At 39.1% G+C, this 23,402-nt stretch overlaps 1 protein-coding gene across 8 annotated transcripts in view; it reads left to right on the plus strand.

The window, feature by feature from the left end:
* Positions 1-23,402, plus strand: part of si:ch73-103b11.2 (protein outspread) — an 88,539-nt gene that overhangs the window by 33,198 nt on the left and 31,939 nt on the right. For 6 of the 8 annotated variants that reach the window (XM_041816489.1, XM_041816486.1, XM_041816488.1 and 3 more), the window contains exons 4-7: positions 12,514-12,665; positions 16,763-16,847; positions 20,271-20,324; positions 21,005-21,302. In XM_041816489.1, coding sequence (XP_041672423.1) covers positions 12,514-12,665; positions 16,763-16,847; positions 20,271-20,324; positions 21,005-21,302 — 589 coding nt within the window. The remainder of the gene's footprint in view (positions 1-12,513; positions 12,666-16,762; positions 16,848-20,270; positions 20,325-21,004; positions 21,303-23,402) is intronic. The other 2 variants (XM_041816490.1, XM_041816491.1) reach the window with 2 other exon arrangements.

Consider the following 23,402-nt stretch of genomic DNA (forward strand, 5'->3'; position numbering starts at 1 on the left):
GTTGTAAATATTGGCCTGTATTGTCTTTAATATCAGACTGTTTTGGCTATAAATATTGGCTCATATAGACATATATCAGCTGTAAATATTGGCACATATCAGCTGTAAATATCATCCCATAGATGTTGTGAATATTGGTCTGTATCAGCTTTATCATCGGCCTGTTTTGGCTGTAAACATCAGCCTATATTGGCTTATATAGGCCTATATTGGCTGTGAATGTCAGCCTATTGGCAGTAAAAAATTATGCTATATTGGCTGTAAAAATTGGCTTATATCAACTGTAAATATCAACCTATATTGGCATTTTAGCACTGGCCTGTTTTGGCAGTAAACATTGGCCTATATTTGCTGTAAATACAGGCCTTTGTCAGCTGTGAATATCAACCCCCTGCTGTAAATATCGGCCTGTATTGGCAGTAAAAGTTATTCTATATTGGCTGTGAATAGTAACTATATCAGCCATAAACATTGGCTTAAATCAGCTATAAATATCAGCCTATGATGGCTGTAAATACCAGCCTATATTGGCAGTAAAAATGTGCAAATAAAATCGTGGAGTTTTAGGCAGTGCCAGCATATCCATGTCAGCTGAAATCTTTTTCTTTGTTCACAAATACTGTAAATTCATCTATAAAGTGTTTTTAGGCCTGAAGGTCATTTCTTTCTTCAGCATATCAGTACTGGCATCGGCTAAAATGAATTTTGAAATACTGTCATATCAGATGTGGGCAAAAATCCAATATGATGCATCATATAAATGTGGCCTCTGGCTAGAATATGGATCATCAAGCATGGTGCTGTCACATAAATCTTTACTGGCAGATTTAATACTATGTCTTACTTTCAGGAAACTGGTTGTATTATTTGAAGCTCCAGTCAGATCATCTTAGGATTCTATATTAGTCTTGGTTCAAATAAGCAATCATGGTGAACAGTTTTGGTCTGTTTTTAAATTTACTTTAGCTTTGATTAACTAGCTGCCTCACAGCATTGCTCGGCTAATGGATAATGAAGTAACTGCAAAACCAAATTATAGCACAAACCATGATTTTACAGACATTAAGGTGAAATTATCAAAGCTGAATTGTGTATCTCAAACCTTTGGCATACAGATATTGAAAGTCCATGAATACTTAGTAGTAACATTGAAGCTATTGTTTAGAGACATACTGGAAACACTGATTTGGAAAAAAATCCTTTCCAGAAGGAGTTTGAGAGCTAAGAAAGGAAAAGTTCCCACTCTGGGAAACCGCACACACTCTCACAGTAACTGTGCTGAGACAGTCTGAGTGTGAAGAGCCAACCCGACATGACAGAACTCGATCGTAGCACCTGTTTCTGCAGCCGGCACAACTACTCCGTCACCACCCAGATGGAGACGGACTGATTTCTCACACTGTCCTGCAATTATTTATTTATTATTGTTGTGTACATTACATAAAAACTGCAGGAAAAAACTTCAACTGCACTGCTGTATATATTAAGAATTACGACCAATAGATGATATAATCCAGTACACGCGCTGGCTTTCTACTGTTCCATCACTGCTTTTACGAAATATTAAAGATTATAGAAGATTTTGTCCTTATAGCTTCTGATTGACTGACAACACAATCATAGCCTCGTATTAAAAAGGACCTGCTGCACTAGCACAGAAAATAAAGCCTTCATCCTCCAACTCTTCCTCATCTTCCTCCTCCTCTGCATTTGTCAGCTGCTGGCCTCCTAACACAGCTCTCCACCACCCACATCTTCTCACCTCTCTCCATTAGAAGAGCAGCACAGCTACCACCCACAGTCCTCTCTGAAATGCCAGGCACAAATATGTGTGAAATATGCAGCTTTTTGCTCCTTTTTTCTCTGAAGATTGTGTTGATACAGTGTTCTTGCACTGAGCCTTCCCTGTAGGGTTGTTACTGTGTACCCAGGCTTTGAGCAGATGCCTATACTGTGTTCACAACGTCTTGAATGCATACCATCGGGGTGAGGTGTATCCGAGAACTCCTGGAGGTCTGTGCTTGGCCCTGCAACAGAGATGTCAGATATCCACCATATGGCTTTTTTATAGAGCTATATGTTTGTCTAAGGTACCGGCAGAGGTAGGGTTGGTATTATAGCCAAGTCTGAGGTAAATATCACGTGTCATTGAGTGGGTTTAATGCTGTCTCGATTGTGTTAAATTACAGGCGCTGAAGACCCCGGTCATTGACTAGATTACAATCATCACTGTCTCAATCTGTCATCTTTAGTTCCTGGCCTGATTGCTACGTATATCTGCATTTGTATCATTATCATGGACTTAGGAAGGAAAAGAAGGAGAGACAGTGGTTTGATATTCTTCTGTAGCAACACTAAAGGTGACTACATCCGTCTGGCACCTGAAGAGATTTCCCCGCGGCTGCTTGTTGGCATGCCCGCCGCTATCAAAAATGTGTGTTTAGCTCTGTTGTCCTAAGTTGCTAAGGAAAGATTTATTGCTGTTATCGGTAATGAGCAGGGTATGTTGGACTCTGAAGAGGCCTGATTCCTGGCCATGTCCATGAGTCAGGGTAAAGCAGTGCCAGTTCATCAGCTCTCCCTGTCGAGAGTGATCAAAGTGAATCAGTATTGGAAGAAGTTGGAAACAGAACCCGAAGATCCTGCTGTTACATGTCATAAGGAGAGTAACGAGCAAGATTGCAGCTTTTAAATTTGTCACCGGGAAAGTTGGCAGACACAGTGGCACCTTATAAGAAAAAGCAGATGTTTTTGATCTGCTAACAGGTGTTCATAACTGACTATCATTGAGCAATGTTTGGATGAATTCAAACTGATAGAAAACGACTGGGAGATTACATGACTGCATTATGATGTTGCAATAAGTGACTCACTCCAATAGTTAAATGCCATTTCATCATGCTTCTCTAAACTGAGTCAGTCTAAACTGCACTACAGCTTTCCAGGACCAATAATGAGTCTGTCAAACCCAAAAATGTTGAAGGCAGAGAGGAGAGAATTTGCTCACAACCAAAAATGAAACTTAGACCATCAACTAGCTGCCAAAAGAAGCAAATATTTCTCTGGCTGTGTCATTAAGGAGAATGGGATGTTTTGCTTCGCTGCAGAATGGCCAAGAGTGAAGGGGGCCAAGGGTGCAGAGACATGCATGCATGCGTGCACTGAACCCATTAATTACCATTTTCTAAACAGAAGACTGGTTCCTAATTATCACTACACAACATCTGGACTGAGATCACAAGACCCATGATGGATTTAGAAAGGAGAGGAGATATGGGTCTAACTTTACAAAGGATGAAATGTACATTTATTTCAATACAATGATATTTGGTTTGAAGGCATGCAGACTATTAGCTTGATTGTGGTTTCTGACCTCCCTGATTGTTCAAACTTTGACTGCATCTCTAGTCACTTCAAAAAATCAGCACAAAGAAGTTTTATAAATGTTACTTTGAGCACATTTTTATCAGATGTATATTATTTTAAGTGTCAAAGCTGCTGCTTTCATTTGTACTTTTTTTCTCATTTTTATGCTTATTTTGCTTAGATTGGCAAAGGTTGCATCTTACTGAGTATTGTCAGTTTTATCTAAACTTCCAATTGGATATTTGCTTATGTTTATAATTGGTATACAAAATTATTGGTACATTTTAGCTGTAACTGGGTCTTGGTTTGAATAAGTCTCTACCATCCCTCAAATTCTACACTTTTACATTCAAGCACTGACACCCTTACCAGAATATTTTCAATTTTTCCTCTTTCACTTTTCCCTCTTCCGTAGAGTTTAGTCAGCACCTGATTACAATACAGCAACATCACAACATTGTCATCAGGCTTTAGTTGCAGTTAAGAATGACAAATTCACCAAGTGCTGTCACTGGAAAACAAAAATGTTCATGAAAACACCTGTCAGACTTTGATGAGAGCTGGGGGTGTTACGAAGTTTGACAGATGCAGCCGCCTTGTGATTTTCTATGAAAGAAAAACTGATGAGGATTTGAAGCTAGCTAGTGAGCTTCAGTTAGTGGCAGCTTGTTCAGCATCTTCCCAAGCCATGCAAAAAGCATTGCACACTGCTATATGCAGAACAAGAAACCTAAAATATGAACATGTCTGTATAGACTTGACTGTAGTTTAAAGCCATAAACACTATTTTTTCATTCTGTTTCTGATCATGTTTAAGAATAAACAATAAGAGGGGCTCAGGTACTCTTATGGTTTTGTACAGAGGCTGTTGTCCTTCAAGCAGTTTGCCTGAGTTCAAATCCGACCCGTGGCTCCTGTCCCACTTGCCCTTCCCCATACCCCCCCAGTTTCCAACTCCATTCACTGTCCTATCTGAATCAACTTATAAAAGCCCTAAAATCAATCTTTTAAATGGATCAATAGATAAAGAGTGCAACTATTGGATTGGAAAAATTTCCAGCAGCTTCTCTCAAGAGATGATTCAAATAATTGGTAACACTTTTTTTGAGGGGATATGGATAGACTGACATGACACTATCGTTCACATAAAGGAGACTATGAATGTTTACGGGAGAGTGGGTTATGTGGCTCTCCAGGAAAGGAAAAAAGCTGCAGGGCAACCAGACAGAGTATAAGGTACAGTGAGATCTTCCACTCTTGATTGGGGATGTCCAGTGGTGTAGTGGTGGGTACGCTCCTAATTTATTGCATTAAAAATGACATAATTGACAGAATGTCCCTTAAGGACAGCCTTCATAAATGCTCATAAACCCTTCTTTGTGAATGACTGGTGCCATGCCATGATTATGACAATTTCATGTCAGTCTTATGCATATCCTTTCAAATAAAGTGTAACTATATCATCAAGGAAATCACAAACACACTATTGATTAAAGCAAATGATGCATGTTCAGAAATACCTTTGGTTGCTTACTTAGGTCAAGTTTTCATTGTTCAAATCTACATAAAATAGTTCCACACTGCAGTTTTCTCATCTAATGTTGACAGCATCAAAGCAGACAGAGCCTCGTGCCGCCCCTGAAATCTCTGGCGCCCCCCCCCCCAAGGGGGCCCTGGACCCCAGGTTGGGAGCCAATGACTTAGGTCAATGTTAACTGTTTCTCCTCACAGCAGAACCCACAGGAGGATTAAACTATAGAAAAGGTCTAGAGAAGAGCTGTAGAGTAGGTAGAGCAGGCGCCCGTAGTCCAGAGTCCTTAATGCACCAGTCGCAGGATCAATTCCTGGGCCTGGCACTGTTCGGTGCATGTCTTCCCCTATTCTCTCTCCCCATATTTCCTATCTGTCTTCAGCTGTCCCATCAAAATGATTCAAAAAGCCCCCCCAAAAAAGCCTTCCTGGTTAACGTTGTGAAAGTCCCAGAATGCTTTGTTAGTTGCTTGCTGCATTAACCAGACAGGCCACTTTGAACAGCTTTTCTCTCTTAATATGTGAAACTGAATCCATTGAATCCTTGAATCATCCCTTTATTTTGAATCTTTCTTTTAAATGCACACAGTGAACTAAACATTATTAATTCCTCACAGGTTAAAAGTGACAGATGCCACATGCTGCTTTATATTTGTCCTTGTCATTGTTTTTAAAACAATGATTTGCCATTCCTGTCACATATTTTAAACATCTTAATATAAAAAGGAAGTAAATTTCATAGTTTTTTCTACATCTGCAGTATAAATCTTAAATGATCAAAGAAATAATTTGATGGTTCAGTTTTGCTAACAGTGTAAATACTGACAGTGTTTTTTATTTGTTCAGCAACGGTCCCAGAAGGATTATGTGACAGGCGAAACATCACACCTGTCTGTTGCCCTCCTGCCTCTCCAATAATCACAGCCTGATCTGTAGAAATCAAATCTCTTTCTGATTTGTCCCGTCTCCCCTTGAGACTCCTCTCAATGACTCCCATCGAGACATCATTCATATTATTGTCTCAAGAGCTCTAGAGACTAGAATAAGTTTATGCTGGCTTCATAATTTCCATGTTGGGATCACAAAAGGACACTTGTTTGGGCCTCTTGTCTCTCAGTCATTTCCTTGTTGAGGGTTAAGGGGAGGAGTGGCTCTCTGGACTGTGGTGGCTGACAATCCCACATTGTGTGAACCGGTGCTGCCTCACAAAGGGCCCATTGTGGAGAGCGGTGGCCCAGGGAGAGGGGACTGGGTCTAGCCTAGGTGACAGCGAGGTGTGGGTTCGGGGGGCCTGGGTCTGGGGGCTATAAACCACGATGGCTGGCTGGAAACCAGGGGCGTGTATTTGTGCTCAGCTGACTGGGTGCTGGTGCAGATAGGGCGCACACGTGTGAGTGGAGTCCCGTGCTGCTTTCCACACAGTTCCAGTGCAAACATATACTGAACTCCCACACAACAAGCACCTGCTGAACACAAGCAATCAAATCTCTGTCTGAGGTGAGCGGCTTTATGAATATAGCTTTTTAATCAGCGCTGTTGTCAGTCTCTGATTTATTTTCTGCATCCTGGAGAATCCGATGTTGTGATTATAAAACTCAGGGCTTAAGCTGCTTGTACAACTGCTCCCAGAATTTGAAATATTTTGCCGTTTATCCTCCTCTGACTCCAGCTCAAGGACGAGCCAGCATGTGTGCTGCACTCCAGATTTGTTTACTCAGACAGATGGCCTGAGCAGCCCAAAGTCATAGTCCACAAACCCCCTTTTTTTTTTTCCTACATCGCTGCTGTTCTCCTGCTCGCCCACCGGCTTGAGACTTAATCCCCCTTATTCTCAGGCTCGACGTTTTCCCACTCTCTGTGCCCAAAGCCATGTCTGAGAGTGACAGGGCTCTCAGGTCAAGCTGACGCCAGTCTCTCTGTCCAGTCTGAAGCAGGCCCAGGCCCTCGCCCAGCTGTCCCAAAGGTCTATTTGTCCGTCTGTCTGTCAAGCCCGGCTGTTGCCCTGGCCTCTCACCTTGGTGTCAAGAGCCCTTCGGTGATGAACCAATTTTAAGTCAGGGGTATAAAACATCAAACCAAATCATGGTGGCTAACTTGCCTGACCGTGCTTTCCCCCCATACTTCATTCTATCAGTGTTATTACACTTTGGTTATGTGGCACAAATTACGTCTCTGCTCTTTGAATGTTCCTGATATATTTAAAAGCTATAATTAATCATCTTTTGGTCTTTGGGATAATGAGGGATGAAGCATAATATGACGACAAACTGTGAAAAAATGCATTTTTCCTGCTGTATTCCTTTTAAGAGGCAATATATAATGACTGGAAATTCACTGGATTATGATATTGCTCATCAGGTGCCATGTTTGCAGATAAAAGCATAAATGGCATGATGGCTAGTTCCATCCTGCTGTGAGTTGACTTATAAGCCTTTAGTTTTATTTCTCAAGAATTACCTTTCACTTCCAACCTCTTATGAGGCTAGAATTCTGGCTAATGGCTTAATTGAGAATATTCTCCATGCAAAACTCTTACTATGCATATGCCTTTGCAGCTCTGGGTTAGAATATTATTTAATAATTTTTAAAAAGGCAAAATATTTCAGTGAAAATGCATCCTTTTTTCTGCTTCGATTGTTGAGTTTAGCTTGGACAGAATTCTACTATTGAAAAAATATCAGTCTCACATTGATAGATAGGTTATTGGCATTCTATGAAAGAATACGACGGAACTTTGACAGCATGGTTGTACAGCACTATGACAAATCTGGTCAGATTTAAGAGTGTATAAGCTTTCAAATATTTGTCATAGAAATCATTTATTTTATTGTCTTTTAAATAACAACTGAGGTCTGGACCTGTAGACATTACTGCCTCCCTCCTTACAAAAGACTCCAGTATAAAAACGTTTCACTTGTGATCGTTATCCCGTAGGTTACACCTCCTGTGAAGAGGTGGAGGGGCTCAGAACTAACTTTGTAAAACACAGAAAGAATAATGTTGGCTGTAACATTTAAAACACAAAGGCTAGATCTGCCTCTGCCATTGTGAGACATGGTTGTGCATGACAGCAGTGCTGACTACCATGTCTCTGATCCCTCACCTGTTGACTCTAAGGGTGCCTTAGGGTCTATGGGTCTCTTGAGATTGTCAAAAAAAAAACTTTTCAAACTTTGTGCGGATTGTGCATTTACCAGTTCCTTGCTGTTTAACTGTTTTGTTTTTCCATGCATCCTTCTCTTGGCCTACTTAGACCAACATACAATCCTCCTTGTTCCAGTTTTCTTTGCCAGTCTTTGGCTCTTCTGTCTGCTACATTAAAGACAACAATAAAAGAGTGGAGTGTGAAAGTGACATTTAACAGTGTTGAAGTCAACAGGCTCTCTCATTTGCCCTCCGGGTGGGATTACCACGAACTGTTAACTATTGACTTGTCTGTCCACATCACAGGCCACGCACGAGCTTCTATTGCTCTCTTCCTGACAGGCTGAGATTATGCAGCATTAAATACGTCTCTCCGTCGGATTTATTTGGTCATCAGCTTACATGAACATGATACCTTTTAATTTTCTTTCCTGCTCTATCTCCTAATATATTCAGAGCCACTAAAGGCTGTAATTTATCATCTGTGGGTACCTGGTACTTATAGCTTTGTGGTATTTTGGTGTCTGTAATTCTGCCTGTGTGTTTAGCACAGTGACGGTAGCGCCCAAAAGCTGCTCTAAAGCTGCAGTCCTCATTAATTTAATAGAACAAATAAAAATCCTTTCGTCAGCATGAGATTGCGAGGCTTCTCCCTTTGTACACAGATGTCATTTAGAGGTCAAGTTGTCCTAAACAAGGGATATTTTTTAATGTGCGAAAATGTGCAGATACATCCTCTGAAAACCTGCACTTGAGATTGCACAAGTTTCATTAAGTTTTATTTGACAAAACTTCTCTAGCACAACAGGTTCATGTGAATTGCACTTGACTATAAATAGATTATCTTATCTGCTCCCAGCTGAACCAGCATACCTCCATTCATTGTAAATGGGCCATGCCTTCACACAAAGCCACTGTGTGCTTACATAAACCTGCATGAGAAACCTTAAGGCATTGTACAAAGAGAGGTATTATTGTGGTAGGCCTGCGGTCATGTTATTTATGGCTGACAGATGGCGTCCGTGTCAGAGTGCATAGTTTCACCTCACAGCCAGGCATCAGACAGATTAAACCAAAAACTGCTCTGTGAACCTATGAACTCACACTGTTTATAAATGGAACAATCATTTCACCAGACGTTCTTCCTCTTTCTAGTAATACAGTACACAACAAAGCTTTGTGGATAGGGATTCAGCGTACTAGGGCTGCTGGATTATGGCAAAAATCAAAATCATGTGTTTTTTAGATTATATTGAGGTCTTGAGTTCACAACATCTGCATCAAATGCTTTTTATCAACACTGACTTAGAACACTTCAAAACAATGGAGCTATAAATAAAAAAAATGCAAAAATAAAAATGGAATAATCCACTGAAAACAAATAAATGGAAATCAATAAACTATGTTTTTGAAAGGATGTAATGTACTGTTGTGGCCAAAATACTACAACACTGTAATACTCACCACTCACAGCACCTGTGGATAAAATATTTGTGGCTAGGGTTGGGACAAACTAATGATAAGGTTAATGTGTCATTATCCTGACTTGTATGATTCAGTACTGTCTGACTGGTTCAGATGTTTTGATATAAAGACATGACAGCTCAGTAAATTTCCCTGCTAATCTGACTCAGCGTGTCACAACCTCATGACTTCTCATGTTGGTAAATATGACATAATTGAGGTTAAATGAAAGTTAAGTTTCCAATAAAAGGAGACGGCTATGAAAAAGAGTTCAGAGAAAAAGTATAAGAAATACAGTTTATCTTAAGGGAAGTTAATCTGATATCATGATGCCTTGCAGCACATGTTAACTGTCACAGAATCCCATCATGATTGTCAGTCATTATCACTGGTTTTATAATTAGATTCAGTTACGACTATCCAACCAATAATGAAATTAAATTTAATATCAATGGGTTTCATTCTCAGTTATCTACATCAGTAGTTACCAACTTGTATCCTCAAAAAGCCGAGAGCCCCAGGACCCCCTGCTGGGTGATTTATTGAGTATCAGTTACAATTTGGCCTCCCAGAATCATAAAAACAAGATAAGCAAAGCTAAGTGATAACTGTACCACATGTCATGATGTGTGCTCCTTTAGAAATGTGTGATAAATGGAGTGCATGCATCCCCCCCTTTAAAACCTCGTGTTTCTCCAAGTGTGGTGCCTGTATGCCCTAGATGTTCATATTTGTAGTGAACAGTGAATTAAACATTTCAGTTTACACATCATAAGTGAAAACGTATGAATGTAGGTCAATTTGAAGCCACTGAAAGAGCGTCTATGCTCCGTGAGGTAGAGAGAGTTGAAACTCAGTGTCTGAGGCAGTTTCACTGTCTGCATCCTATTGGTCAGTATGGTCCTTTAAGAATGTCATCACAGTGCACTTCCAGATCATACTTCGAAGTAAAAGCGCAATTAGGTTTTTCAATGATTAAACAACTTAAGTTTTCAAACAGTGCTTTTATTCTGAAGGTATTTCCAGGGTTGTTATTTCTTTATTTAAGTCTTTTTGCAAAGTTGTACAGATGTTACTTCTGGTCCCTGTCAAACTTTCTTCAGTCTTTAGTCACAAAGGCCATTTGCACACGCTACTTTATTGACTTAAATCATCAGGCTGTGGTAATATTTATTCATAAAAGATCAAACTTTCTATCTCACTCTCTCACTCTTGCAGTGATAATTGTTTTTTCCGGTTTTATTAAAGTGCGTTATTGTAATTTAATTGCATGCACATCTCTTCAACCTTTATTGTATAGAATCAGTCCTTATTAAATTTACAAAACCAAGAAATTTTAGTACTTTGTTACAAAGCTGTGGCTGCCTCTCAATGCAACACAGCAATTTACTTTATTTGAACTTTATTTAAGATGCAGACTTAAAATGAGTTAGTAATCGTGGTGAATAATTATGATCTTGATTTCAACCAAAATAACCATGATTATGAATTTTGCCATAATCAAAAAGCTCTAAAGTTTACATACAATTACTCTTACTGAAAGATCTGCATAAAAACTGTGCTGTAAGTGTGTTATTATTTTAGCTTGTATGTGCAAATCTAATTATGGCTACGTCAGAGTGGACAGAGCCTCTAGCCATCCCTGAAACCTTTGTTAGCCTCCCTATAAGGGGGCCGAGACCCCAGGTTTGGAATCATTGATTTGTAGAACCATCCATGGCTACTTTATTATCAATGAAGCAGCAGTCATTCAAAGATAAACCTCTTTTTATTAATTTTGGAAAGTGCTTAAGAAAAAAAGGGTTGACATAAAGGTCTTTAGATTGTTAACCAAAATAAATGAATGCTGCAGGTCCAGCCTTTGCTGGGAAATCTACAATCTAGCAATGTGAATTCACAATAATTGATTGTGTTTTGTCACTGCATCCATGCAGAATCATCCATGTCTGCATCATGGAAAAGATTTATTCCAACCCTGCTAATCATGATATTGATGTCATGTTACACATGTCATGTATTGATCATGTCATTATTATATTGTAACATTATACTGTTGCACTCTGTCCTGCATTAGTCACCACTAACGCAGGCAATTTTCAGGTCGTATGAAACTGACACAAGACACAAAGACTTTTAACAAAAATGTTAAAGAGTGGCTCAAACAAAATCAGAGATGTGAGCACTTTTAAATAGCCTACTCTATGTTTTGCTGTAATTTTACTATTTTGTCTTTTAACTTTGCTCTTTTAATCAATTGTAACTGTCTTTACGCAATTTTATGTAAATTGTTACTTTTACCTTCTTTCATTTTCATTTTCTAAAAGCCTAACTAGGAACAGGATATGGAAACTACCAACAGCTATAATCTCTATATGTGAAACATCAGTTACTTTTAGCTTGTTTGTAACAGGCTGAAGTTTTACTATGTAATTTGCATTGTCCCTATCAAATAAACTTTATAAATAAAATACATTTTGGCATAGATAAGAATATTCTTCATGGAGAAAATTTCAGTTAGTTTGGTGAATAATGGTTTCTGTACACGTTCTATTATTAGTCACTATCCTGCATTTATAGGTGACTTAACCCTATGTGCATTGCTACTATAGGCTGAATACAGTAATGTCACGCTAAGCCCATAAGTCTTGTATAGAACTACAGGATTTTCCTCTTTCCATAATCACCCTAAATATCTCTACATCAATGTGATTTTTCTAATGTAGCACAGTGGAGTTTGAAGCTTAATTTCTGATGCTATTCAATAACTGGCATCTTTTGATTTTCTCAGTAGATATGTTAGGATCCAAAAATACAACAGTGAGCTCTAACAGGAACACTGGTCTGCATGTACAGACTGTTATATCAGTTCTTGGCATGACAGACTTGGCAGGAAAATTGATGCCTGGGCGGATTGTGTGAAAAAAACGACCATGTGGAGGGTTATGTGGGCACGTCTGTTCACTTCCTCAGTTAACACTTCACTCTATGTGTCTCTTCTGTGTCCTGCAGCCCAGCACTCTCCCCCAGGGTACCATCAATATGAACCAGTGCACGGACGTCATCGATGGAGAGTCCAGGACAGGGCAGAAGAACTCTCTATGCATCGTCACCCCTGAGAAAGAGCACTTCATACGGGCTGAGTGCAAAGAAATAATCAATGGGTAAGGCATCAAAACCAGGATGCTGATCTTTAAATATAGGAATTACAAAAATAGAGTCCATTTACATGTGCTTAATGTGGGCTCAGGTACGCATTGAGCTGTTTTTTTTTTTTGTTTTTTTTTTCTCTTGGTTTGAGTGGATGTGGATGCCAGAGGCTTAAGACTGCCTCTGCTGCCGTAACTGTTCTGCCCCCTGCTGTCTCCTTTGAGCTCTGCTCTTCAGAGACTTGTAATCCACACTGCAGTGACAGTGCACATTCTTGATCTGCATCCTCTCCTGGCCTCACACTTTCCCCCCAAACCTATATGCCAGCACACAGATGACAGCACATTCTTTAAGTCTCATTATTAGTTTCTCTCTTGCCTTCATCTCCTCTGCTGCACAGTCTAAGTGTCTCTGCTCTGCACTCTCCCTCCTTGGCTCTAGCATACATATTAAGGCTATTCTTAGGGCGCTGTGACTCATAACACCCACTCTCCTACCTGCTCAATCACTGCTCTCCTCCCACTCTGCTGTCATCTGGCTCCCATGTGTCATTTAAATGCAGTCACTCAATCATTTTAGCACTTGCAAGGCTGTCATTTACTGACAGTGGCATGAAAACAGATTATTTTGATAAATGTGTATTTCAGATAGAGCTGGGCGATATGGCCTAAAATTGATATCCCGATATATATTTTTGCTGGGCCGTCTTCTCTCTGACATGAACAACTCTTGCTGGGAGTTTTCAGCAAAATGTTTGCACCCAGGCAAATCATGTATTCTGGTCAGAGTGTATTTATGCAATGTTAAAATCCTGGCTTTGTAACACCACTGGGCTCATGTCTGTAGCAATGTGTTGTGTTACTGCCGCCATTATCTCAGAGTCATCTTGCAGCGCATTTTAACGAATACCGTGTGAGTTCGACCTCCTCCTTTTCAAAGTTGAACGACTGCTGGCTGACAGACCCAGCGCTGTTTCTCCTTGTCCGTCTCTGTATGCAGCTAACTCTCCGCTAACTTGCAACGCTGCTCTATTAAACTTCCTCTCCTTTGCTTCTCTCTGCTGATATAAAAACGCGCATGTGCGGAGGAGTTTTCTGGAAGGACAGGGAAGAGAGAGCTCTCTGCTGTGAGAGATGCGTTCGGGGACTATGTGAGAGGCAAAACTCGAGTGAGAAATTCACACTGATGGCTCAAAACTGTGACACGCGCGTCTCAACCTTGACACGCCTGGATTTTCAGTCTGATTGCATGTTAACAAGTCAGGGCTTTCAGACTGCCTGTATGTGCGTTGCGGCTCAGGCACAGAGAGTTTAGAGATTCAAAGTCTCACCTATTTTTTCGAGTGCGTCTATGGACCATATTAGACAGGAAAATGATCAATGGAGAGCCATATTTACATTGTTGTAGCACATGTGCTCATACAAAATGTTTACACTGTGTTTCTTGATAACCCCGAGGAAGGCCACAAGTGTAAATGTGCCTACTTGATAAAGATTTTTTTTGTAAAGATCTACTATTAGTGAGACTTTCTGTCTCCATACTGGTAGAATATTTCACAGGAAAGTCAAACACAGTAAGTGCTTTTTGGGTATGTGCTTTTCAAATTAAAAGCCTGGTTTAGCATTTCTGTAGAGAAACTCCTTTCACTTGTGCAGATTGCTTTTGTTTTAAATAGTTCCTGACACACTTCCTCTATACACTGAATCAAGTCGGTTGTAGGGGGGTTTATTCAGGTAAAACTTATGAAGAAGGACAAGGCTTTGAGAGCAGGGAGATTCGGCTGACACGCAGCAAACTTGCGTCCTGTGTAAAAGCCGCACTGTCAGGAGCCAGAGCAGACACGTGCGGCACACACAAGCAGCATAACACGCTCCTAGTCTGAAACGGGCTTTAGAGTGCACTTGTGGGCATAGTTTCATTAACAACTGCGTCACATGTGTGTACCTACAGTATAGCTGTTTTCAGTGCCACTCTTTACAAAGTGGGTGGTGTTGAAAAATGTTTGGCTGTTCTGTGCCACAATCACTCCTGTGACAAAACAACCAGAGCTTTTGATGCTCCACAAAGTCCTTCATCTTATTTAAACATGAGACAGTGTTAATCCTGATGGTAGTTCCTATGTTGAACAGCCCTGAGATCAAAATCCACATTAGTTATAGCTTCTTTTGTCCCCTTCATCATTAGTATTTCAAGTAAACACTTGAATTGGTTAGGGAAAGCCTGGAGTAGTTTTAGTTATTAGACGTTTTGGGCCTTTAAAATGTTTTCATCTAGTAAATACATTAATTATCAAGAAAAATGCACTGTAACAACCAATACTGGCCTTATACCAGAGGACTCAGCTAAAACTCTTAAAAGACTCTAAAAAGAGCTGAGCAAGCCATTGAGTTTTTAGTCTCAGACTAAGATTTTGCTAAGACAGTGGATCACTAACTAGACGACTAGAATAACAAGACTAGAATACGATTCCTTTTGAGATCATTTCCCATCATGCATCTGGTGGAAATTCACAACAGCAGTTTTTGAGCAGAGAACAAGATGTAGAAGGAGATGGAGATCTGATTTGAATTAATATCTCTTATAATCTGATGTTTTTAAATCATTTACATCGAGTAGAAACGAAGGGAAATTTAAACACAGAAGCAACTTTGCATGTTACGCAACAACCAAGGAACTATTCTGGGAACACTTCAGAACAAACGTACCGTATGAAAACGTGAGTCGTCTCACCACAGAAATAAACTGATCAGGTTTTTATTTTGAAAATCCCAATGGAGGTTTACCGTTCCTGTCATGTCAACCTGGAATGAATTGACAGACAAGGCACACAAATACACAGGTGCAGAGATCTGACTGCAGCTCTGAGCAGAAAATTTTTTCAATCTCTTGAGTTCTGAGCGGACATTCAGCGGCTCTAGATTGATCTACGCTCATGTTCATATTTTGAAAAATGAAGCAAATGAATGTGCTTGCACACGACACCGACTCCCATTGGTTGTGGACGACGGTCGCGTCACTGAGAAACACAATTTGCATATGACCAGACTTAGGACTTACGACAATATCAAACATGTTTTTGTCGTAATGCCAAGACTGAGGACAGATGACCTTAAACCTGCTAAAATCCAGTCTTATAACCACCTTATACCTAATGACTGAGACAACTGTAGCAACTGCTGAATCCAATGAGAATTATTTTACAGGGCAAAGGAAGTGACCTGTTGGACAAACTCTTACTTATATTTATAGTCAAATATAAGAGAAAATGTTGACATACTAGGAGTGCTACACCAAAAGAAGAAAAACCTCAGCATCAGCTTTGGTATTGGCTAAATTATTAGTTCTTAATACTGGAACACATGCTGTACATCTCTAATATTAACAGTATGACACCTGCAGCCTGCTGCACCAGTTGAACATAAGTGATGTCTTGACTTATGGTATAAAGTCCATACCAAGCCCCACATTAAAACTAGTGCGGTTGTAATTTAAGTTTTGTCATTGTTTTTTGGAGACGTAGGGTTCATCTCAACTAGTATGGAGCTTAACATCCAAATTGACCAAAATAATGTCCCAGATATGACATTTTCACTTAATTTGGCCAATCAGTCAAATGCATTTTCTAATGCAGTGTTTGTTGCAGGCTGCCTCTTGTGCCAGATTGTCTTTGAACTTTCCGATGGCTGAAAATAACTTAAGCTAACCACCATTTTATTCAGGAAAAGCAACAAAAGTGTATATGCAAAATATGTCAAAGCACTGTGACTAGCCTATAACTAATGATGACTCACGATGCATCACTTGTGGGCTGTTAGTACACCCTGTTAGGAAACAGTTGAATTAAGCAGTTTTTATAACTCTTGCTCACCTGCATTGCCTGCTGTTTGGACATGGTATTATTGTGAATTAAAATGGCTCAATGCTTCATTGCCTTTCAGTTTAATAGGTAGATTTCAAGTTTATTTTTGAAATGCACTTGTACCATTTTCTGCCTGTTATGCAAATCCTTTTGCGGATAAGCACAATGGTTTGTGTTTTACTGCAGAGAACTTTGTCTCCACCATATATTTATCCACAAGTTCAAGAACAATACTTTGACTGTTTTTTGTAGGTGGCAGGAGGCTCTGACTGTTTACCCCCGGACCAACAAGCAGAACCAGAAGAAGAAACGAAAGGTTGATCCTCCCACTCACCAGGTAATTCAGTCTTTCAGTCATACTCTCGTGCTGTTACCGTTCTAAAACTGAACTAAGTTCAGATGAAGGTCGTGTTTTCATAAGGGAGATATTTTTGCTTTAACTTTTTCTTTATGGATATGGGAGTTGAATTGTGTAACGTTTTGGCAACTTAAAAAGAGGTGACTCGAGGAAAAGCAAAGGATCAGAAGGAGAACGATCTGAGAATTGAATCAGAGAGGTCATAGGTAGGTTAGCTCGATTATATTGGAAACAGGTGCAGCAATAATTCTGATTCTGTTGGCTGTAAAACAAAAAAAGGTGTTTCCAAACGAGAGGTCAGAACTATATTTGGATTTCCTGCACACCCTTTGAGCATGGATTTTTATATCCACACAGTTGTAAATAAGGTGAACATTATAAACGATTCGCATGTGTACCATTTCACCAACCAAAAAAAGAAAATAGACATATTCTGAAGGGCAACATGTGCTGTGTAAGTATGCAGCATGGAGGCCTTTCATTCCTCTCAAACAACACCAGTTGTTTTCCCTCAGACAGAGAGAGATGTATTGTTTTTCTGCCAGCAGCGTGATCAACAGCAATCCATATTTGCATTCTTGACTCACATGATGCGTTCTCAACACACAGATACACCACATATGGCATAGTTTTCTAAGAGGAGCAAAAGAGTTACAGTGTTAACATTTTAATTACATGCTTTCATGGGTGTGATTAACTGTAACTTTACATATTGTTGGTTACTTATCTGTCAGAAATACCTTTGTTATGCTCACTACATAACCCTAACCCTTTGGTTGGAGTATAGTTATCAGGTAGTTATCAGGCAGCAAACTTCAGCGAGTTATCAAAATATTTCTCTGCAAACAGTCAAGTGTAACAATGACAGCTGCCAGCTAAAATAACATTCAGCTCTAACTCTCAGCAATGTGATCCTCTCGCGTTTGAATCTGCTTCTGCTCTCTGTTTCACTGTCACGTCCAGCAGCTGCTGTCTCACCTGCCAGCCTTTTTGCCCCTGAGTCTTTCCTGTAGCCTTGTGTGTCCGGTCAAAACAGATTAGTCTTTTCTGAAAAATCATCACCTATGTGTGGGCTGTGAAAAACATGGCAGTACAGCAGAGCTACAGCTTCAAGTCCTAATCTGGGGATGGCACATTTCCTTTTGAAACTGTAACCTAAAGCTAGAAGATGCTGCTAAATGTTGAAAATAAATTAACAATCATCAAATGCTCCTTTATGTATTCTTCTTAGGGATGCACAGTTTAATTGGCACATTATAAGTGTAGGTAGGTAATAGCTGCAGAAGTTAGTTGTCAGTATCAGCAGATATAAACATTCCTGTTGATATTTACAGCAAATAAATAGGAAATACATATCTGCAGAATGTGTCATCATAGTTTTAAACAGTACCTCCTCCTCTCATACCTTAACTTCAAAGCATGTTTTAAGCACTTAAGTTGTAGTTCAGAGCTAAAACATTTTTTTTTTAAAGTATTTTTTGTGTTTTATTTTTTGAGAACTTTTTCAGACCTGTCTGTTGATTTAGGAGAATTAATTTTCATTTAAAAGTATTCACTGAATACTTTAAAATGAAAATGAATTCTAAAGTATTCGATGAATAGAAAAAGGGTACATTTTTATTTCATATAGAGCTCCCTGCCAGAGTGGTAGTTTTTGTAATTTTCAACACTACTGGTCATTGGAATAATGGAGATTGTTTTGTTCTTAGAGTATATCAAGCATCTCTGTACAAATTATAGTAAAAACAAAAGCAAAATGTTCAACTGTCTGTGAGAAAAAGCAACAGAGTGAATAATTCCGCCACTGATTTGTCATCCATTTAAACACAAACCCAACAGAATAACAATACAGTTTTCATGCTGGTGCAGACAGATTTCTCCCTATTAAAACAGAAGAAAATAACAGGACTGTGTAAAGTTTTATTACCATTAAAATAATTGCAATAATGAGATTTAAAAAAAGACATATTATTCTGTTCAGACCACCCACCATGTTATAAAATTCCCCTCTTTTCTTTCTTCTTTTTGTTGTGAGGTCAAATTTGTGTTGAGTGCACACTGATGGTCTCAGTAGCTCATTGTCTGGTTCCTCTAATGACACCGCCCCAAATCAGACTGTGACCTCGCTCATTTGCAGAGAGACAGTGGTGACACAGCGCTGACCTTGACCGTGTCCCATGTGATGTCCAAATTTAAAATCTGGCTTTCTGTGCTGCTCTGCACATCCGTGATATGTTTCTGAATTTCATTTGACATGAGTTTCATCCATCTACATTCCTGAAGATAAGACCCTCATGATCTCCCTGGGGTTGAACACACATAAAGTCCTACAAACAATGTTCATTCTGTAACTGCATTACACGACTAACAAATTGCTCATGTTGGAAAAGTAACTATTAAGTACATGTGTGAGAGGAGCACAAAAAACTTGGGCCATACTGAAGTAATATGTTCTGAGTGATACAGTCCTCAACCCAACTCTGCCCTTAATGCTGATCCTACAAGTCAACCATGCAGACCCTCCTGGTGTTTTCATCCACTTAGTCCTCCAAGCCTTAAATATAATGCTCTGACCACATCGAACATCAGATAGGCATAAAAACTGTGTGTTTCAGCTAATTCTCACTCTTATGTTTTTTTTTTTTTAATTTCGATGTCATTTTATTGTTAACACATCAATAGACACACACACACACACACACACACACACACACTCCCCCCCCCCACCCCACGTCACATGTTTGTCTTATCTTTTAGGTCAGATCAAAATGAGGTTGGTGCCACAGATCTGGAATTCATCTTTTCTCTTACATATGTGTGTTTAAAAGGCATCACCTGAAATAACAGTGTAAAGGTTGAGGACATGCTACATAATTAGAGCTGATAATATGACTGGATAGTTCAGCTTTTACTCCCTATCCAGGGTAGGCTCCCCCAGTTGTACAACTGGCTGTTTGGATGGAAATTTGATAGATCCGTTGTAAGCAAGTGTCCACAGTTTTATTAAGGCTTATGTTGTCTAAATGTCACATTTATTGAACTTACTGGTGATGTGTGCATGAAATGAGTTGTAAATACTTCTGCACAGAGATGTGTTTGCCTTATGGGTTGTTCCTCTTAACTGATTTATCAGACCTTGAGTGCAAAACTGTCATGTGATATGTCATATTGAAACTGAAGGCAGTCTGAAAGATGTTTTTACCTTCAGAGCTTTAAAGAGACGTGGATCAAACAGCTCCTGATACTGCTATATTTCATGAATTTGCAAAGGAATTAAGATTAACCCTCAAGTTTTATAAAACAAAAAAAAGCAAACATTGACATGGTCTTTGTCATCCATATGTATTTGACATAATCAGCAACATGCAAGCTTTAACATCAAAAGCTTTTTGTGATTGGCAGGGTGGAGTTACTACAGGCCAATGTTTTTCCACTGAAGACATGAATGGACACCCAGTGAGTTCTTTCGTGAAATTCCTGGCCCTGATAAATAATGTTTGTTATAATTCTGATCAATCAGGTGAAGGGTGAATAAATAGGAGGGCTTTTTGCTTTTTCCTCTGATACTAAATGAGTGATTGTAGTTATTAGCAGCATGTTTGTGGGGACTGACTCACGCTAGCTGAAGAGTTGATGTGCTTTCTTGCTTTCTCTTCTCAAGATGAATGATTCAGAGAATCTGGGCCCAAATTTTACAGCTGTGCTCTTTTATCTGATGATGAAAGCTTTTTGTTGTTAGTGTTGGAATTCTTAAATAATTTCTTCTCTGCAGAATCTTTGATCAGTTGTTTGATTTTCTGAATACTTTTAATAATGCAGGTGTGTTTGCTGTGATTTCTTTGACAAGCTACTGATCTCTGTCTCTTTTCCACGCAACTTCCCTAAGCCTTTTTTAAATTATAAGAATTTTATTTTCATTTATTGCCTTATACTGGACTTACACAAGTCAGGAAAAGCAAGAACAACAAAAAAATGGGGAAGCATACTAATGATGGGAAATCATGTATACCTGATCACAAAGGCTGTGGGAGTCTCCAAACCTGAAGCAAAAAATCCCAATAATAATAATAATAAGTATATTTTTCAAGTCTTTAATTTTTCTTTAATCTCTTTCCTCCTCATATTCCTCATTGTAGTCTCTCTGTGGCCTTACCTTCCATCATGTCCTCTCCTCTTCCCTTCCTCTCCTTCCTTCCCAAATCCCCACGCAGGAGCCCGGCCCCGCGAAGGTGACGGTGACCAGCAGCAGCGGGGGGAGCATCCCCTGCCTACCCAGCAGCATCGCCAGTGCTGAGCGCGTCCCGATGAGCCGCGCCACTCTATGGCAGGAAGAGAGCCGCTGGAGCAGGGCCACTATCCCCTGCAGCCGCAGTGCCTCCTGCATCAGCCAGCTGAGCCAGAGCCAACCAGAGTCCAGCATCACTACTCAGGACGGTGAGGAAAATTCCCCAGACTTAGCATTTATAATTGTTTTTTCTTGGTAAATAATGAAAGTATGTAGGTATTCTCACACTGTTGTCAGCAGAAGTGGCTGACTATTATTTTATTTATTTAATTAATGTTTTGTATTACAACAGCACACATAAAGAGACCTATTAGCAGCATAGGTCAGAAGTAATAAATTTAGATTAGCACAAAGCATGAAACTACTGTTAGGTTTAACAATCCTCTACTTTGAACCAGAAAAATTTTTTGATTCTTCTTCCAACATGTGCATTAATGTAACTACACACCCTTCCTTATAGCATGAGGAAACATGCATTCTGCTTTAAAATCAAAGTAAAGGCAGGGAAATTGAGGGAAAAGTAGGTTATAAAAAAGCTTCTTTTTCTGCAGACAGCATTCACTGCAGATCTTCTATGCTCTCTGAGCATACACAGCTAATTATCTGCAAAATGTTTTCAACCATTATTTAAATAAATAATTAAAACTGAAAGAGATGCATCAACAAGGCCTACACAGAAAAGCTAGAAGTCTTAAATACAAAATAGGCATGTTTATTTATTGCATTAGAACTCACAGACCTGTGTTTAATAATAGTGTTAAAAAGCAGGGACACTGAGATTGGTCATCAGGGGGAAAATGGATATGATGCATTGCTACATTACTGTTGTCATGAATTAAAATTTTAACCATGATGCCAATACTAAGTTTAGTATCATGATACTTGATACTTGAAACTGAAGCAGTACTGGTTTGATACTCGATACCTAATGGATCAGAAACAGGATGTTGAAAGGGGATGGAAAAAATTTGGAAATGATAGTTTGTAATCAACCTACATGTAATTTACAGTTTAGTTTTAGGTTCTAATATTGACTTTATTTTTATCAGGGAAAATGGTTAGTTCACATTTATATATTTGTACTGTCAGCTTACACAAAACTATGAGACTCAAGAGTTCATAAAGTTTTTTTTTTCAGAGATATCTTTAATGTCTAATTTCATGTAAAGGGTATAGTTCTAATCCACTGTTATATTTTATTTGAATCAAATTAGTGGGATTTGTAAGACTAGATTTTGGTTATTTTCCAAATAATAATGATTATAATTGTTATTGTTAATATAGATTTAGAAACAAAATGTTAATCAAGATGAGTAAATAACAGGGCACCACCCTGGAGACAGAGAACAACAGCCAAACATGTTGGTATATCGGTATTTAAATAAATATAAGGTGTGAGATAAAGTGTTAATTTTGACAGCTTTTTTATTTTTAGTCTCAGTCTTTGTCTTTAGATTAAATACCTTTCAGTTGTTGTCACATTTTAGTAATTTATACCCTTTATAGTTCAGTCTAATTTTAGTCAATGAAAACTCAGAAACATTCTTGTCCAACTTTAGTTCATAAAAAGTCCTCACATTTTAGTCTTAACTTTTAGTCCAAGCATTTGTTCTCTTGCCTCAGTCTGGTAGCAAGTAATGGTAGTGTGTTCTATGAACCCTCCCAAAACTGGTTCACTGCTTTCTACAGCTAAGCGACAGAAGAGATACAAGTGCAATTTGTTTTAACATTTACCTACAGTGGAGAAATACCATGGACTTTGAATGTCCAGTGAAAACTAACTTGTAAGACAGGTTTGGTCATCAAAGATCTATTTTTGGCTAGTCGTAGACTCATAGTCTTGTCTTTCTCATTGAAAAAAAAAAGGCTGTTGAAGAACATTTTCAGTCATATTTTTAGTTGCCAAAATTAACACTGTTGAGATGGTACATCATCCTCTCAGCCACCAGATTATTACCTCCGCCAAGGAGGCTATGTGTTTGGGTGGGTTTGTTAGTTTGTTAGCAACATAACTCAAAAAGCTGTGGACGGATTTTGATGAAATTTTCAGGAAATGTCATGGAATGTCAGGAAATGGCATAAGGAAGAACTGATTAGATTTTGGGAGTGATCTGAATCACCGTCATGACATGACATGACAGTCCACCCGCAGAAAAGCCAATGCTTTGCCTCACCATGTTTCCACCCCCTGGGGAGGAAGTAATCGGCAATCCAGGAATTTTTTAAGGTATCTTCATTACTGGGAGATA

The sequence above is a fragment of the Cheilinus undulatus genome, linkage group 20 (genome assembly GCF_018320785.1).
Source record: "Cheilinus undulatus linkage group 20, ASM1832078v1, whole genome shotgun sequence".
In the NCBI taxonomy this organism is placed as follows: domain Eukaryota; kingdom Metazoa; phylum Chordata; class Actinopteri; order Labriformes; family Labridae; genus Cheilinus; species Cheilinus undulatus.